This window comes from Jaculus jaculus, chromosome 17, assembly GCF_020740685.1.
Source record: "Jaculus jaculus isolate mJacJac1 chromosome 17, mJacJac1.mat.Y.cur, whole genome shotgun sequence".
In the NCBI taxonomy this organism is placed as follows: Eukaryota; Metazoa; Chordata; class Mammalia; order Rodentia; family Dipodidae; genus Jaculus; species Jaculus jaculus.
In genome coordinates, this window is record NC_059118.1 from 60,081,107 (window position 1) to 60,099,667 (window position 18,561).

Here is an 18,561-nt window from a genome sequence, read left to right on the forward strand (position 1 = left end):
TATATCTCTTTTTTATTTTACTTCTTTCAGGGAGAGAGGGGGAGAATGGGCACTCCAGGCCTGTAGCCAGCGTCAGTGCACTCAGACGCATGCGCCTCCTTGTGCATCTGATCTCCATGGGTACTGGGAAAGGAACCTGGGTATTTTGGCTTTGCTGGCAAGCACCTTAACCACTAAGCCATCTCTCCATTCTTGAGGAATGTTTTTCTTCAAAGACAAAACAAGATACAGTTAATGTAAGTTGGGAGGCTTGGTGGGTACTTGCTTCACATGGGGTTCTCTTCCGGAACGCTCGAGTACACTGTGTCCAGAGGCTGCCAGTGACAGCTCGACAGAGAGTCGTACACTTGTTCACTTCGTGCCATAAACTCCCTGTTTAACTCCTCGATGTCCAAAGGGAGATTTGGATCTGCAGAAGCCAATGAGGGACACAGAAAAATAGTTTTACACAGCACATACTGGTATGTATTGAAGACAATAAAGATTTAAAAAAAAATTTAAGATTAAAAATTTTAAAGCCAGGCGTGGTGGCGCACACCTTCAGTCCCAGCACTCGGGAGGCAGAGGTAGGAGGATTGCAGTGAGTTTGAGACCACTCTGAGACTATAGAATGAATTCCAGAGCAGCCTAAACTAGATTGAGACCCTACCTCTAAAAACCAAAAAACCAACACAAAAGTCGAACTTGTGTACTGGGCCTGTTGGTATACACCTTTAATCCCAGCACTTGGGAGGATCACTGTGTGTTCAAAGCCACCCAGAGACTACATGGTGAATTCCAGGTCAGTTTGGGCTAGAGCAAGACCCTGCCTCAGAAACTTGCTACCCATATATTAACGCTGCTCTCACTTTTGGTTAGAGAAGCTTCTCTTTTCAGATGGAAGTGATCTCTGGGATGACTCAAAAGGCACCAGAGAAGTGACAGAGGAGTGTTTAGCACGGAAACATCTCTCCACACCCTCCAAGGCTCAGGGTCCATTGTGGAAGAAGTGGGGGAAGAATGTAGGAAGCAAGAAGGGGAGGCTCCTTACAATGCACGCTCCCCGGCCCGAGACGGCCTGATATCCCTGACCTCGCAGCGCCTGCTGCTGCCGCCCAAGACCCCCAATGTAGGAGGAAAAGATGCGGACATCAAAACAAGAGATAACGGGGGGAGGGGTTGCAATATTATGGGTAGCTGTAAATTCAAGGCCAGCCTGAACTACAGAGTGAGTTCCAGGTCAGCCTGGGCTGCAGTGAGGCCCTACCTCAACAAATAAAATAAATTCTTGCCCCTCATTATGAGAACATTAGGAGCTGAGGTGTTGGGTGGAATCAATATTAGAGAAGATCATAGAGGTGGGATCCTGTCCTGATGGGACTAGTGCTCTTACAGAAGAAGGCCTCAGAGAACCGGGAGCGGTGGCGCACGCCTTTAATCCCAGCGCTCGAGAGGCAGAGGTAGGAGGACTGCTGTGAGTTTGAGGCCACCCTGAGACTCCATAGTGAATTCCAGGTCAGCCTGGGCTACAGTGAGACCCTACCTTGAAAGAAAGAAAAGAAAAAGGCATCAGAGACAGGACTGGGAGATGGTTCAGCAGCTAAAGGTGCTTGCTTGTAATGCTGAGAGCCTGGGTTTGATTCCCCTGTACCAATGTAAAGCCAGATGCACTGTGTGGCACATGCATAAAGTGCTTGCAGTGGCAAGATGCCCCGGCAACCCCCTTCCCCCGCACCTCTCTGTTTGCAAATAAACAGAAATGCATTTTTAAGCAGAATGTGGGGGCAGAGGCCTCTGATACCAGCACTGGGGAGGCAGAAGTAGGAGGATCGCTGTGAGTTTGAGGCCACCCTGAGACTACATAGTGAATTTCAGGTGAGCCTGGGCTAGGACAAGACTCCGCCTCAAAAAAAAAAAATGTTCTTGAAAAAAAAAAAAGACTGCAGAGGGTTTGTACTCTTCAACACGAATGCCAAAGAAGTCATGAGAGGGCATTGAGAGGAATGCCAACTCCGTGCCAGATAAAGAGCCCGCACCAGTCTGTGGACTCACACAAGGGAAGGTGTTCTGCCACCAGGAGATGGAGGTGTCACATTGAAGTCCTGGCCAACCTGCTTGCTGGTGAGGGCAGAGGCCACAAAGGGAGAGCTGGCCCTGCTGCTGTCAGGAATTCGCTGTGGCAGCCACTGCCCTGACCCATCCTCACCATGTGCTCACCTCTTAAAAAGGCGACACTGGGATCGGGTTTCCCATGTGGGACTTTTAGGAGAATCACACCCTATAGCCAATAGCAGTTGGGATTGATGGAGGCAATGTCTTGACAATGAAGTAGCAGTCTCTTGCCACCTGGGAATGTCCCTGTTTCCTGCCCCCTGCAAGAGCCCATAGTGATGGCTCCACTGACATCAATCCCACAGAAAGAGTCTGTCAAGCAGGACAAACTACTGAGAAGAGTTTGGGCCACTGAGGTTGGAATTTTCCAGTAGGGTCTCTCAGTCTCTGGCAGCTTGGCCGAATGAGGCACCTAGAGACAGGGTCTAGTTTTTATTTATTGATTTTTGTTACTGTTGTTTTGGTTTTTGAGGTGGCTCTCCCTCTAGCCTAGGCTGACCTGGAATTAACTCTGTAGTCTCAGGGTGGCCTTGAACTCAAGGTGATCCTCCTACCTGTGCCTCCCGAGTGCTGGGATTAAAGACGTGCGCCACCACGCCCGGCCAGGCACACTTTGTTCTGAACCGCTTTCTTACCTTACCTTCTCGTGTGTCTTCATCATGGTCTTCACTTGGAGCTGTGGTTTCCTCAAAGAAAGCCAGAAGCTGAAAGGAACAACATTTAAATTTTGAATTAATATTTGCTTCCTTGGGAGGAAAACCTAGCTCTATACAATATCTAAAACACAAAACTCTTGCTGAAATAAATGTTTTGGAATTTCAATTGGAAGGCTCCTTAATTTTTTTTTTCTTTTTGGCTTTTTGAGGTAGGGTCTCACACTAGCCCAGGCTGACCTGGAATTCACTATGTAGTCTCAGGGTGGCATCAAGCTCAGCAATCCTCTGACCTCTGCCTCGTGAGTGCTGTATTAAAGGTGTGCGCCACCACACCTGACCACACTTCCCTCCCTCTCTCCCTCTCTCTCTCTCTCTTGTTTTTTTGAGGTAGGGTTTCACTCTAGTCCAGGCTGACCTGGAATTCACATTCACTGAGGTCTCAGGGTGGCCTCAAGCTCATGGTGTTCCTCCTACCTCTGCTGGGATTAGAGGCGAGCACCACCAGCCTAGCCTGACCAGACTTCTTACCCCTGCATCAAATCGCTTACTCTCCACCTAAACAGCACCTTTCCTTCCAGAAGCCGATCTGCAAGGTCTCCATGGCCTGTTCTCACTGTCCCACACCCAGGGCTCAGCTGAAGAGCAGGATGTTGGGTACGGAGGACGTACAGAAAGTGAAGAAACACAAAACTCAGTTGTGCTCTGACTTAACGAGGAAGTAAACTCCTGACACACTCCTGACGTCCATCTTGATCAACCCTGAACTGTTGGCTCCACTAGAACTGCACACAGCTCATGTCCACCCTGAGTTTGTCTGCTGGGCAACGTTCTTACGCATGCACAGCTGATCCAGGGAACCCCTGATCCAGGAAGGCTTTGTTCCTAGCACAAGAGCGTAGTTAAGCCTCCTTGCTAGTCAGCACAAGACTCACTGTCTCTTCATTCAAGCATGTCCTGGTTTGGAAAATTAAAGGAATCAGTAACCAGTTCAATCATACTAATGCACTGTGTCCATTTTTTTTTTTTTTTGTTTAAAATGGTAAAGAGCTGGGCGTGGTGGCTCACACCTATAATCCCAGCACTCAGGATGCAGAGGTAGGAGGATTGCCGAGAGCTCAAGACCACGCTGAGGCTATAGTGAATTCCAGGTCAGCCTGAACGAGAGTGAGACCCTACCTTGAAAAACCAAAAAATAAATTAAAATATATAAAATAAAATACAATGGTAAAGACAGGGTTGGAGATGGCTTATTGGTTAAGGAGTTTGCATACGAAGCCTAATAACCCGTGTCTGCAGTTCCTCTGCGGTGGCTGGAGACCCTGGGACAGCCATTCTCTCTATCTGCCTTGGTACTTGATTTCAGGGCCTGGAAACCAGGTGCGCCAATGCTCTTTTCCTTGTGGGCTTTCCTGTCCACTCCACTCCCATACAGCCTCACATAAACAAGAGGGAGCTCCTTTACAATTTGTTGGCACGTGCCTTTAATCCCAGCCCTCTGGAGGCAGAGGCAAGAGGATTGCTGTGAGTTCCAGGCCAGCCTGAGACTACATGGTGAATTCCAGGTCAGCCTGGGCTACAGCGAGACCCTACCTTGAAAAAAGAAAGTGAATGTATACATTGTCCCTGAAATGATTTGAGTACAGAATAGGATAAATTTACGCTATGTACCAATACCAGCTGTTTGAAGAGAGGGAAGGTGAGCAGCATGAGGAGAGACAGAGAAGGAATGGGCCTGCGGGGGCCTCTAGCTGCTCCAGATGCGTCTTTTGGATGCAGGCCCTGGCATGACCGTTGAAAACATACAGGAAAATTAAATGTACCAATCCCAAAAATTTTTCAAAAGCCTCAATACCTAAAAGTTGCTATTGGGAAAATCCCAACCTGAGCTAAAGGGTAGAGAAATGACTTCTAACAAGACATTTTATATGATGGTCGCACATAAAAGACTTAAAACATGAAAAAAGCTTAAGCACAAAAAGCAAGAATGCTGTTAGAAGCAGGACGTGGTGACACACACCTTTAATCCCAGCATGGGAGTCAGAGGCAGGAGGATCACCATGAGTTCCAGGACTCCGTGAGACTTCATAGTGAATTCCAGGTCAGCCTGAGCTAGTGAAACCTCTACCTTGAAAAACCAAACAAACCAAACAAACAAACAAAAAAATAAGTAAACAAATAAAAGAATGCTGTCAGGGACTGGAGACATGGCTTAGTAGTGAAGCTAAAGGCCCCAGGTTCAATTCCCCAGTACCCATGTGAGCCAGATGCACAGGGTGGCATGTACGTCAGGAGTTCATTTGCAGTGGTTGCAGGTCCTGGGCTACCCATTCCCTGACTTCCCATTTTTTCTCTCGATCTCTCTCTCAAATAAACAAGATATTTAAAAAGAGTGCTGTTGGGTTGCTTCCATCAGTAGTTCCTGACCTCTGATGCTGCCTCCCCCTTCCCGCTCTGCTTTGTGGTGAGTCTCCCCGTTGTCCAGGCTGGTGGCGCAGTTGTGTCCCATCTCCCACTGCGAGACCACCTGCGTGGTCCTCCATAAAGTCCTCATTACCATGCTTCTGCAAATCCCAGAGAATTTCTTTTCTTTCTTTCTTTCCTTCCTTCCTTCCTTCCTCCCTCCCTCCCTCCCTCCCTCCCTCCCTCCCTCCCTCCCTCCCTCCCTCCTTCCTTCCTTCCTTCCTCCCTCCCTCCCTCCATCCATCCCTCCTTTCTTCCTTCCTTCCTTCCTTCCTTTCTCTTTCCTTTTCTTTCCTTCCTTCTTTCTTTCTTTCTTTCTTTCTTTTTTCCTTTTTTTTCTGAGATAGATTCTCATTATAGCTTAGGCTGACCTGGAATTAGTCTCAGGGTGGCTTCGAACTCATGGCGATCCTCCTACCTCTGCATCCTGAGTACTGGGATTAAAGACTTGCACCACCATGCCCTGAGTGTCTTTCCCTTTAAAAGTAATCATTTTTAAAATTTATATACTAGAACTAGAAGAATAGATTAATGGGGGTGAAAAGGCCCAAAGTGAGGTCGGGGGAAAGATTGAGTAAAGGAAAGGTGGAGGCCGGGCTAATCAAAATCTGCGAGGATATAAATAAATCAAATGGAATCCTTCAGTTTTGGATAATGGAACACTCAGGAGCAGTAGATCATTGCTAGGTAATTTTCAGTGGCAGGGATGGGAAGCCTTCCAGTGAGTTGTTGGCCAGGGAGGTCCCTGATACCCCCAAAATATTATAGGCCATTGCCAAGGTCCTTGGTTTCCCACCAGGAATAGATGGTAAGATCCTATTGCTGAAGACACCACATACGTGGGCTGCAAGGGCAGTGAGAAATCCTGCTGGAAATGAGCTGATAACCTCCTCCATGTAGACCAGCTGATAGAAAGCTGGAAGAAGCCATTCTACATGCAGTTCAATGGGAGAAGATACACCACCAGTGAAGATACTCAACAGTGGACACTGCAAGCCTTATAATTGGCCAGCCAGGCCAAATGAGCCAACGGGTGCTATAGTGGCACGTCTGTCATGGTGGAAACCAACTGCCCTCCAATTGGACTGGAGGCCCGCTCCAAGGGAGGAAATACATCCCTGATACTGAAAACTTAAAACAGGAGTAGTCATGATCCCTAGTGTTGTAACATCTGCTAATGTGTGGATAAGTGTATATGCTATGCTTACCAAACTGCCTGATAAGCACTTCTCTTAATATTCATAACCTTATATTAATGCTACTCTCACTTTGGATAGAGAATCTTCTCTTTTCAGATGGCAGTGACCTTGGGACAAGTCAGAAGGTATCATGGTGCTAGAAAGAAGTAACTAGAGTACTGAGTAACATATTGATCACACCTTCCAAGGCTCTGGGTCGAATGCGGAAGAAGTGGCAGAAAGAATATAAGAGCCAAAGGAAGGGTAGGAATCCTTACAATGTGCTCCCTCCTGCCAAAATTGGCCTCGATATCCATGACCTCATAGTGCCTGACACTACCTACACAAGACCATGATAAGAGGAGGGAAGGATCATGGCATCCAAATAGAGGAGAGACTTATTAAGATGGGGAGTGGATATAATGGAGAATGAAATTTCAAAGGAGAAAAGGGGGGAAGGAGGGCATTACCATGGGATATTTTTTATAATCATGGAAAATGTTTATTAAAATTGAGAAAAATATTTTTTTACTAGAAAAAAGGAGATTAGGTATAGCAGGGCATTCAAACAGTGCAAACAAACTTCAGGCACACAAGCCACGTTGTGCATCTGGCTTATGGGGGTCCTGGGTGATTGAGCCTGTGGCCTTTGGCTTTTGCAGGCAAATTTCTTAACCACTAAGCCATCTCTGTGGAATATAATAGGTAGTCTCAGGTTGGCCTCGAACTCACAGTGATTCTCATACACCTGGCTCCCCAGTGGTGGAATTAAAGGTGAGCTCTGCCACGCCTGGCTCCTTCTTTGGTTTTTACAACATATTTATCTATTTATTTATTTGAAAGACAAAGATAGTGAGAGAATGAATGGCAGCTGGGCATGGTGGTGTGTGCCTGTAATCCCAGCACTTGTGAGGCTGAAGTAGGATTGCTGTGAGTTACAGGCTAGCCTTGAAAAAAAGAAAGCCAGCGAGTGAGAGCAGAAGAAAGTTTAGGAATGAGTGCACCAGCAAATGAACTCCAATCGCAGGTGTCACTTTGTGCATATGGCTTTACGTGTGTACTGGGGGATGAAACCTGACTGACTGAGCCATTTGCTCAATGCCCTCTTATGACATTTTCTGTTGTTTTTTAAAGTAGGGTTTTGCTCTAGCCCAGGCTGACCTGGCATTCACTATGTAGTTTCAGGCAGGCCTCAGACTCATAGTGCACCTGGTACCTCTGCCTCCCGAGTGCTTGGATTAAAGGCATGTGCCACTGTGTCCAGGTTACTGTTATGAGTTATATTTTGAGGAACGTCCAACAGACTGGCCTTTTAAAAAATCTTTATTTATTTATTTATTTATTTATTTATATATTTTGATGTTTTTAAATTTTTTTAAAATTTATTTGAGAGCGACAGACACAGAGAGAAAGACAGATAGAGGGAGAGAGAGAGAATGGGCGCGCCAGGGCTTCCAGCCTCTGCAAACGAACTCCAGACGCGTGCGCCCCCTTCTGCATCTGGCTAACGTGGACCTGGGAAACCAGGCCTCGAACCCGCGTCCTTAGGCTTCACAGACAAGCGCTTAACTGCTAAGCCATCTCTCCAGCCCAATATATATTTTGATTCTTTGAGGTAGGGTCTCACTCTAGCCCAGGCTGACCTGGAATTCACTATGGAGTCTCAGGGTGGACTAAAACTCACAGCAATCCTCCCACCTCTGCCTCCCGAGTGCTGGGTTTAAAGGCATGCGCCACCACGCCCGGGTTGGCCCCTTTTTTAAATGAGAGAATTGGCATGACAGGGCCTCCAGTTACTGTAATCGCAACTCCTGACACCTGTGCCACCTTGTGTGCACGTGTGAACTTTTCTATACAACAGCTTGTGTATCTGTCACAAACCGTCACTTCCCACTCCTGGCTTCTGGAAGGAATACTTTCATTCATGAATTTTGTGAGACATAAGATCAAACATCTTATGATAGAAAACTAAAAATTAACATACCTCGGACTGGAGAGATGGTTTGGTGGTTAAAGCACTGGCCAGCAAAGCCACAAGACCCTGGTTTGATTTCCCAGGGCCCATGTAAACCTGATGCACAAGGTGGTGCATGCATCTGGAGTTCATTTGCAGTAGCTGAAGGCCCTGGCGTGCCATTACCTCTTCCTCTCGGCACCTTTCTCATTCTCAAATAATAAAAATGTAAAATATTAACCTAACTCCAAAGAAAAACTCCGACTTGTTTCCAGCAGAGAGCTCCATGTTTGCCTCCCTGTCACATCTTACCCGTGTCAAATTCAGAATGGGTCCTGGAAAGTGTAAAAGACCACGTGTGTTATGTTATACTAGAGTCCTTGTGTATTTATTAGAGTATTTATTGGAGGATTAAACGGAAGCTATGTCATCTAATGTAAGTGAACACGTCCGCTCTGCGCTGCTGTGCTGCCCCCCAGAGGCAGCGGTCGGCGCTGCAGCAGCAAAGAGGGGGCGGCGCGTTCGCAGCAAGGACTCGCCGGCAGATGGCGCCGTGCACAGCCCGTGCTTACCTGCAGGAGAGCCAACTTTTGGGCAGGACCAGATTCCCAGCTCCTGCGTCTCCTGGGGGCTGCGGCGGCCCCGCTTCTTCTCCAGCCATGGGCGGCCTCCCCGAGGTCACTGCTCAGGTCCTGTCGTCCTCCAGGTGCCATTCCGGCCACAGCCATGACAACTCCGGCTGCAGAGCCCGAGAGCAGGAGCCGCTGCGCCCCGCTCCCTCCGTAGCATCCTCTGCAGTGTGGCAGATGGACCCTGGGCAGGATGCAGGGGTTGATGGGGGAGCTGGAGGCTGTGCCATGCGCGGCCCAAGGTCACCCCTGGTTCCCTGTGCCTTCCTCCAACTGCTTCCGCGACACGCCCACTGCTCTGTCCATGGTCCTGAAAGCCTCTCAGTCATATCCGTGGGGCTGAATGGGCGACCAGAGTAACCTGGTGGCAAGCTCTAAGGCCATGAGGGACTGTCTCAGAATGGTGACACTCTGCTTAGAATGGGCGTGGTGTCGCACGCCTTTCATCGCAGCTCTCAGAGGCACAGGCAGGAGGACCACTGTGTGTTGGAGGCCAGCCTGCGACTACATTGTGAATTGTGAATTCCAGGTCAGCCTGGGATAGCGTAAGACCTTAAGTTAAAAAAAAAATTTACCTATACTTTCTTTTTTTTTTTTTTTTTGGTTTTTTGAGGTAGGGTCTCACTCTAGCCCAGGCTGACCTGGAATTCACTGTAGAGTCTCAGGGTGGCCTCGAACTCATGGCGATCCTCCTACCTCTACCTCCCATGTGCTGGTATTAAAGGCGTGTGCCACCACGCCCGGCTTACCTATACTTTCAAAAGACCCTCATAATAGGAGCAAAAGACGATGACATCCAAATTAAGAGGTACTAACTGAGGGAGGGGATATGATGGAGAGTGGAGTTGTGAAGGTGAAAATGAAGGAGAAGCAGGAAATATCTTGGTTTATTGTCTGTAAGCATAGAAGTTGTTAATAAAATAAATAAACGCACCTGGGCTGGAGAGTGCCCAGTGGTTAAATGGCTTGTCTGCACAGCCAAAGACCCAAATTCAGTTCCCCAGTTCCCACATTTAGCCAGATGGTTAAGGTGTCACATATGTCTGGAATTCGTTTGCAATGGCTGGAGGCCCTGGATTGCCCATTCTTTGTTTCTTTCTCTTAGTGCTCTCAAACAATAAAAGTTGCATAATATTAAAACTTCACCCTAACATGTGTTTGTCCTCCACAAGCACCAGCATGTGTACACACACACACGCGCGTAGACACAAGCACACGCACACAATGCGCATCCCGGCTTAGAACCCCTGAGAATGCTTTAATCCCCGGCTCCTGCCGTCATCCCGGGCTGACTTGTCACAGCTCCGCTCACACGTCTAACTCGTCTCCCAGCTGACTTCACGCACCTTGAAGGGGGAGACATTTCTTTTTTTGTCTAACATTTTAATTTTTATTTATTTACTTACTTGATATAGAAAGAGGGACAAGTGAGAGAATAGGCATGCCTGGGCATCCAGCCACTTCAAAGGAACTGCATGTGTGTGCGCCACTTTGTGGATCTGGTGAGTGTGGGTCATGGGGAATCGAACCTGGGTCCTTAGGCTTTGCAGGCTAATGCCTCAACCGCTAAGCCATCCCTCCAGCCTTGGACATTTCTTACACTTTTCCCCCAGCCACAGGAAGACTACCAGGTGGGGAAACAAGGACTCCATACTGGCCTGTTGAGACCTCAGGATGATGGACTGACCTCGATCATCAGTAGGCACCCCTGTGAAAACAAATATCCCGACCTCTTTCTCGTCAGGACTGTCAGGATGCGCAAAGCCTGTGTTCCACTGGCAGCGCTGATGCATCCTCTCTGAACAGCTCTCTAAGGTCTCACGGGTCCCTGACTCTCAGAGAGGAAGAGACAGCCTCTGACAGTGACTTAAAAACATGTTGCAGCCAGGCTTCCCAGCTTGGACCACCTGCTTCCTGGAGGGTGGTAAGTCACCTGGGCCTCTCAGCCCTGAGGCTGTGTAAGTTAGGGTGAACTCCAGGAGTCAACAGCACACATGAGCCTCTGAGCTCTGAGTAGGCCAGAGGCAGCCTCCAGCTCAGGGTGTCACAGTACAGCAAGCAGAGTGACAGCCCCTGCTCAGTCCCTCTCTGAACCTGTCCAGCATCTCCCTCTGCTGCTGCATTAAGAGCCAGTCCTGGATGGGCTGGTCCTTCAGTGGCTCAGAAGCCAGCAGCCCCGGCGCTGTCCACGGTTCTGGGTTTGGAAGGCAAACCAGAAAAGTCCTAAACAGCCAAGTGCAGAGAAGGCCCCGGGCAGCAGGTGGGAAAAGGAGCAGCTGAGTGTAGTGAGCCTCATCCCGCCGCTTACCACGACTCTACACAGGACACCGTGCCTTCATTCCCATTGTAAAGAATATGCCTGCAGCGTCTGCACGGAGGACAGGGAAGGACTCCATAGTTACAGCAAGAATGGTGACTCCAGTTCTCTGCTGAGTGACCAGTAGTGGCAGAATCGGCCCTGGGTCCCAGAAGAAGGGCCAACTGAGAAGATGGAAGGACAAGTCGCAGCAAGGGGAGCCTCATGAAGGGCTCCTTGGACAGAAAGCTCTCAGAAAGCAGCTGTTGTAAATGGATTTACTCCTCGTCAGATTCTGAACCCAAACCCATGTGACAAGTCTCATGCAGACTCTCCTAATGCCTCTTCTGTGAAGGACATATCTGCAAACCTCACTGTAAATGCTGGCCTTAGGGTTAATTTGTCATCCGGAGCTCATGAGGGCCAGACGTGTGTACTGCGTCCAACGTGTGATGCAATCAGCCTGCCCCCAAAAACACACCTCCCTCCATCAAGATTCCTCCTCCCAAATTGCCACCAGCTGTGAACCAAGCACTCAAAAGACATGAGTTTGTAGAGAACACGTAACTCAAACCACCACACATACATTATCATGGTCATTATATAAATTGTAATAAATCTTAGGATCTCTTACAGAATCTTTTCATCTTCTTTTCCTCCACTTCTTCATCTTGGTCCTTAGCATTTCATTATATTTAGAATCATCTTATTATATTACTATGAAAGATAAAAATGAGCATGCTGTTTGGGTAGTATTGAGATTTATTGAATTTTATGCTGCCAGTTGCCTTATGTGCATGGCTGCTCTCGCTTCACCTTGTCTTGTGTTACGGAAGAGATTTGCAATGTGACAAGGGGGTGTGATGCAGACCGGGCCCTACCATCCTTGGGCCTCGACTTCTTGTCCCTTTCACGAGAACACCCACTCATGGGTGTGGCACAACACGGGCAGCCTTCTGGGAAAACACGGCCATGATTGACGTCACAAGTGGGTGACACAGGCCTCTCCCCTCCGACCCTAACATGAACACAGCTTTCTCTCTGCTCCTCCTGAGGTGGAGCTACCGCAGCCATGTCCTTGAGAAGAGTCAGTCTGTGGGGGTCATCTCTGAGTAGGTGGCACCACTGTTAGGTGGACTGGGCCATGCTGCAAACCTGTGCCCAAGTCCACAGGTGTGGGACTCCTTGTCCCTGAGCGCAACGCCATCATGGGTGGCTGTGAAATGTGATTGAGTCAGTTTACTTGGCCAAGCAGAGAGAGAGGAAGGAGCCCCAAGTAATGGCCAAGGGGATCGTGAGTCCCCCTCCTCCTGCTTCCTGCGTGGGCAGAACTGAGCTGGCAGACTTCCTTGGTGGCAGGCCTGGCAAGCTTCCTGGATGCACCACAGCACTGCATTCTCCATGAACCAAGTCATGCCTGTCTCCATCAATACAGCCAACCTGTATGCACTGGGACCTAGCGCACTTTCCCATGGAATTCATTTAAAGTTCAGTTCCCACTGGAACTGTGGGATTCTCCATCTCTCGCCGCCCTCCACACAGAGGCGTCTGCTCTCTCTTGCTTTCTTCCCGCCTCCCTCTGCAATCAAATCAGGCAGAGGCGGGGCAGGTGCCACGTCCTCCTGGGCAGAAAGGACCAGGGCCAGCATCTCCCCCATCTGGGCCGAGGGTCTGGGTTCCCCAGTGGCTCCTCCAGAGGCCAGTCCGTGAGGAAGAACTGGCTGTGAGGAGGCACTGGGTGCATGAGGGTGCAGCCGACCCTGGGTGCTGAGGAACTGGCAACTCGGGAAGCTTGTCCAGCAGGGCAGCTGTGAGCTATGCCCGGGCAGCAGGACCTGGGGGGCAAATAAAGGAGGTGGAAGGACCCCAGTCACCGCCTGCCCAGCCTCCTTCCCCGCCTCGGCCAACCCTGCCTGGGTGACCTCACATCTGTCACACCGTCCTGAGGTGACGACATGGCAGGGAATGGAAGAGCCGAGCTCTGCCTTGTGCACAGCGGGGCGGGTGATAGACCAGAGAAAGAGACAAACACCCCAGTTTCCGGCAACAAGGAGGCTGTGGGGAGGCGAGGCAGCTTGTCGGGAGCCAGTGCTGGGGACACGGGCCCCAGGCAAGGCCTCTGCTGGGAGGAAGGAATGTGGGCAGGAAGGACGACAGCAGACAAGGGGAATGACAATCGAAATCAAGGTGAGAGGGTGACACTGGCCAAACCTCAGACCACCTCACCCAAGCCCAGAAGCTCCTCTCTTGGCACAAACCCCTTTTATTACCGTCCCTCAGGCACCTCAAAACGATCATGGTGAGGAACCCCAGCCCAGCCTGCTCAGCCTGCTCCCCCCAGGAGCGACTTCCCTGACCCACCTGTGCTCACCTGCCCTGGGGGTCTCACTCCCCACAGGTCCACATGCTGCTCCTACTGGGGGGCACCCTACAGGACTTGGGAGCTCCGGACTACCTGGGGAAAGACGGGTCAAGGTCATGGCCGGGCCACTTATTTGAACAGAAGCTACTTCAGTTCCCTGAGGCTCACGAGCCAAGACTGGACAGTGGGCCGGAGGCGTCACTTCCTAGAGGAGATACCTGATGGCCTGCTGGTGTCGATAAGAGGTGACGTTCAACTGGAGAAAGGACCTGGGCCAGACCACAGTCAGCTACATGGAGCTGCCTGCCACACTGCTGGGCAGATTGGCAAGCTTCGGGCTTCGGTGGACACAAAGCAGCCTAGTCCCCGTGCGTCTCCCCAGAAAGGAGAAGGAGACAGCCCAGTCCCCTGTATCCCCCTCCACAGCACTAGCTGCTTCCCCGGGAGACCCTGACCCGCTCTGTGGAGCCTCGTCAAGGGCTAGCCTGCTGCGCCCGCACGAGGTCAGCCCATGCATGCCGGCGGCACGGCAGAAGGCATGCCCTGAGCAGCATGTGCAGGGAGCTCCTGACTTCTGCCAGGGCAACAACCTCTGATCACTGAACATGGCATATTTTCTTTGCCAGGTCAGACAACATGAACTTGAGGTCAGCACAGAGCCCTTGCCTTGTAGGCAACAATATTAGGCTTGACCACCTGAGGGGAGATCTGCCCCCGACTCTCCTGGCAAGTCCTCCTTGGTGTCCCTAAGACCCACAGCCAGGCCCTGACCAGGGACCAGGAGGCGAAGGACACAATGCAGGGTTTGAGTTCAGAGCAGGATTCTGCTACTTGTCCAAGTGACAAGTGACGGAGGGTGAGAAACTGATGACCCAGACTTCCTTCCAGCTTACCCGCCCTTTCCCAGCTCCACTCACCACTGAATACCATCGACCTCCTGCAGGGCCTCGGTCTCTCCTCGGGCCTGGTCGGAGACTTCATCCTTTAGCAGAGTCAGGGCCACCTTCGTGAGATGAGAAATCTGCCCAGTCTGCAGGAGAAAGCTGACACAGGGCCAGTCAGCCTCGGCTTGTAGGAACACTGAGAGATAGACAGAGAGGGGGGGGGGCGGAGGGAGGGAAAGGGAAGAAGGGACTGGTCTGCCTGTCACTGGGGAAAGGCCTAGACCCTCAGAGCCACGTGCTCCCCTTCAGTCCTGCGGCTGCAGCTACAGGGCAGCTGACAGACCAAAGGCTTCAGTGAGTGGCAGACGCAGATGTCGTGAGGGACTGTAGCTCAGGCCACAGGGAGAGGAAGGCCTCTCCCCTGAAGCACAATAGGAGGAAAAGGTTTTCCCTGACAGGTGGCTAGAGACTTGCAACTGATACATGATGCCACCTTCGCTGTCCTGGTATGAATAGAACTTGCGTACCAACTAGTCCTTCTTAAGATCAGAAACAGCTCCCTGATTCTTCCTTCTTGTTGTTGTTGTTGTTGTTATTATTATTATTATTATTATTATTTTGGTTCTTTCAAGTCAGTTCCTCATTCCATCTCAGGCTGACATGGAATTCACTATGTAGACTCAGGGAGGCCTTGATCTCATGGAGATCCTCCTACCTCTGATTCCCAAGTGCTAGTTTAAAGGCATGTGCCACCTCGCCCAGCCTTTTACCTCATCTTTGATTCCCATATCACCTACATTCTGAGGAGGAGGCGTCAGGTGGTCAGTACCAGCCAGATTTGCTCTGAGTGATATTTCCCATAAACAGCCATACCTGATCTCCTGTGCTGGACCAGGCTATCTGGGCCAGGTGTGTGGTCATTTGCTGCCTGGACTTCAGTTCTTGTTGGTACTTTACGAGGAATCCAGGCTGACCCTCACTCCATGGTCCCAGACCACAGAGCTCATCCCTGAAGCAAAAAGACAAAAAGGAAGGACTCATCGTGACCTTCAAATCTAGAGGACAGATCCTGGGCTGTCCCAGAGCTGCCGTCCACAGTCCTCCCTCTGAAACTTTCCTCCCTTTCTCCACCTCCTTCCCTCCATCCCCAGCCTCTAGGCTTGTCATCTTGTGATGTCTAATTCTCACTCAAATGTCTCAGATGCCACATACGATGATGCTAGAGGCTGATCCTTCTTGAGTGAATGATACAGTAAGTTTCATATGCCATAAACAAATATGAATATTTGCCAGTTGCAAAGGATATTTTTTAAAGCATCAATAACATACAATGTAGAAGTGTGTCATGATCGCCCACCTACCTGGCTTTCTGTGGCTCCATTCTCCTCCCCATAGACTGGAGCCACTTGATTTCGGGAAACTGCTCGTTCTTCCTTTATACAGAAGCAGAGACTTCTGAAGCATCTCCTGATTCTGCTCCTCAGTCTCCTATAGCCGTGGTAAATGTTTTGAATAAACACTCTGCCGGCAGCTTGGGGTGGTGGATCATGGCAGGATGCACTCTTGTGTTCTTCGGCATCTCTGGTGCTCTCCCCCTCAAGTGAGCCTCTGGGACTCATGTGTGATTTATTGGGAGACAAAGAGCTGCTCTTGGATATAATCTCCATTTCTTTGGACACCACAGAGGCCTTTTGATGTGACCCAGGTGTCTGATGGGAGCCAGTGCTACCAGGATTGGTTGGAGACTGGCTTCTTGGGCTGAAATCCTCTGTGTAATTATCATCAGTTTCAATTGGTATGTCACCTAGCCTACTGGAGGTCTCATACTCTGAGGGCACACTGGAGGAGACAGGAGCTGATGTGTCCACTGGTAGTGCATTGCTTCCAGACAAGCTGCTGCTGGGCTCGGCAGAACCGCTCACCTCGGGCACAGCACAGTCAGGCTGTGGGGCACAGATGTCAGGGCAGCTGTGCTTCTGCCTGTCACCAGTGGCTTTCTGGCCGTGTGGCTTGGCAGATATGGCGAGTGTAGGGCGGGCACCTTCGCTGACCGGTCTTCCCAGCAGGGTCCTAACCACACCACTAGAGAACCTCGATGCACTTTGCCCTTCAGCATGTTCTCCCCAGGGACTTTCGTACTTCAAGATCAAGTACGCGGCCATCACGCTGTCGTAGGTCTTGTCGTGTAGCGCCTGCGTGAGCGCGTCGGCACTGTAGCCCAGGATGCTCATCAGGAGAGAAATGCGGTGGTGAGCGCTGTCCACGAGTGTGTCTTTGCAGGGGGGCTGGGCAGGTTTTCCACCAAACGTCAACCAAGGGTGGGTCTTGATGGCATCAATTGCGGGCCTCAACCTGGGGTTAACCGTCAACAGGGTGTGGATGATGTTAACTATGTCACTTGACAGTCCTGAAGGGAGGCCAAGGTCTTTTTGTTTACACGTAACCAAGATATGTTCTTTTAGGTTAGAGCGTGTTACCCCTTTAAACGGGAGGTATCCGGAGACTGAGAAATAGAGTACTATCCCCAGACTCCAGATATCCTGCATCTTGGGATCATAACCCTGACCGTCTAGCATTTCTGGGGCACAGTAAAGGGTTGTTCCACAGAATCGCTTAAGAATCTTGCCAGGAGTGGTTTGAATCGAGAGGCCAAAGTCACAGAGTTTGATATTGTTTTTCTTATCCAGCAAGATGTTGTTGGGCTTGATGTCGCGATGGGCAAATCCCTTGGCATGGCAATGTGCCACAGCCAACACTAGTTGAGAAAACAGTCTCTGGGCCTCCGCCTCTGCCAGTGTGCCCGCTATGAGCACATGATTCAGTAGGGTTCCTCCTGGAGCGTTCTCTATGACCATATACGTAAACTGCTGTGTGTTAATTACGCTGTACAGTCGGACAATGTTGGGATGATCCATGGCTTTCAAGGCAAATAGTTCATTTTCAATTACAGAGCCTTTGTCCTTTTTCACCTTTTTGACAGCCACACAAATATTTGTACGCAGGTGACATGCAAGATTGACCTCAGCAAAACCGCCTTGACCCAGTTTACGTAAAATCTGGTAATCAGAAGTGATGGCCTCCTCTTCATCAGGGGACTTGGCCTTCTGGTCCCCCTCCATCCTGCCTCGTGAATACTGAATAGAAGTTGTCCACACACCACCTCAGGTCTGGGAGGCAAGTGTTTAGTGATGAATACTAACAATAAAAACCCAGAGATCTGGGACTGGAGAGATGGTTTAGTAGTTAAGTTGCTTGCCTGAGAAGCCAAAGGACCCAGGTTCAATTCTCTCCTGGTCCCACATAAGCCAGATGCACAAGGTGGTGCATGTGTCTGGAGTTCATTTGCAGTGATTACAGGCCCTGGCATGCCCATTTTCTCTCTCCCTCTCTCTGTCTCAAATTAAAAAAATAAAATCCCCAGAGACCTGGAGCTGGAGACATGACTTAGTGATTGAAGCATTGGCAAGGCAAGCCAAAGGACCCAGGTTTGATTCTCTATTACACACATAAAAGCCAGATGCACAAGGTGGCACATGTATCTGCACATTGTTTGCAGTGCTTGGAGACACTGCAGCAGCAACTTCTTTCTCTATTTTTCTTTTTTGTTTTTTGGGTGTAGGATCTCACTCTAGCTCAGGCTGAACTGGAATTCACTATGGAATCTCAGGGTGGCCTTGAACTCACAGTGATACTCCAAACTCTGCCTCCCAAGTTCAGAGCTTAAAGTCATGTGCAACCATGTCTGCCTTACACCTTGTCTTTCTATCTGGTTCTCTCTCCCTCCCTCTCTCTCTCTGTAGAAATAAATAAATAAAATATTTTAAAATTCACTGATCTGTCAAAGAACCTGATGCATTTCAAGATCTCTCTCTCTCTCTCTCACACACACACACACACACAGACACACACAAAAGAAGAGAGCAAACAACTCCAAAGAGAATAAGAACCAGAGGTGAAATCAACAACATGGAAACAAAGCATAAAAGGATCCAAGAAACAGTGTTTGTGATTTGAAAGGATAAGTAAATCTCTTACCAAACTCTTACCAAAG

At 49.7% G+C, this 18,561-nt stretch overlaps 1 protein-coding gene across 1 annotated transcript; it reads right to left on the minus strand.

Annotated features, from left to right (window-relative positions):
- Positions 1 to 266: 266 nt before the first annotated feature.
- LOC123455537 (putative sperm motility kinase W) lies at positions 267 to 17,629 on the minus strand. The gene is made up of 5 exons (XM_045136371.1): positions 16,324 to 17,629; positions 14,544 to 14,706; positions 8,912 to 9,152; positions 2,732 to 2,795; positions 267 to 409 (listed from the first exon to the last, which is right to left on the minus strand). Exons 1-5 carry the CDS (start codon positions 17,627 to 17,629, stop codon positions 267 to 269), a joined length of 1,917 nt encoding a protein of 638 aa, XP_044992306.1.
- Positions 17,630 to 18,561: the final 932 nt, after the last annotated feature.

Excerpts from the sequence above, each read along its gene's own strand:
- LOC123455537 (XM_045136371.1), bottom strand. The coding sequence starts at position 17,629 with ATGGAGGGGGACCAGAAGGCCAAGTCCCCTGATGAAGAGGAGGCCATC. Across the intron at positions 14,707-16,323 it reads CTCAGAGTATGAGACCTCCA|TGTTCCTACAAGCCGAGGCT; the intron begins GTAGGCTAGGTG and ends TCTATCTCTCAG. Across the intron at positions 2,796-8,911 it reads AAAAGTTGGCTCTCCTGCAG|CTTCTGGCTTTCTTTGAGGA; the intron begins GTAAGCACGGGC and ends TGTTCCTTTCAG.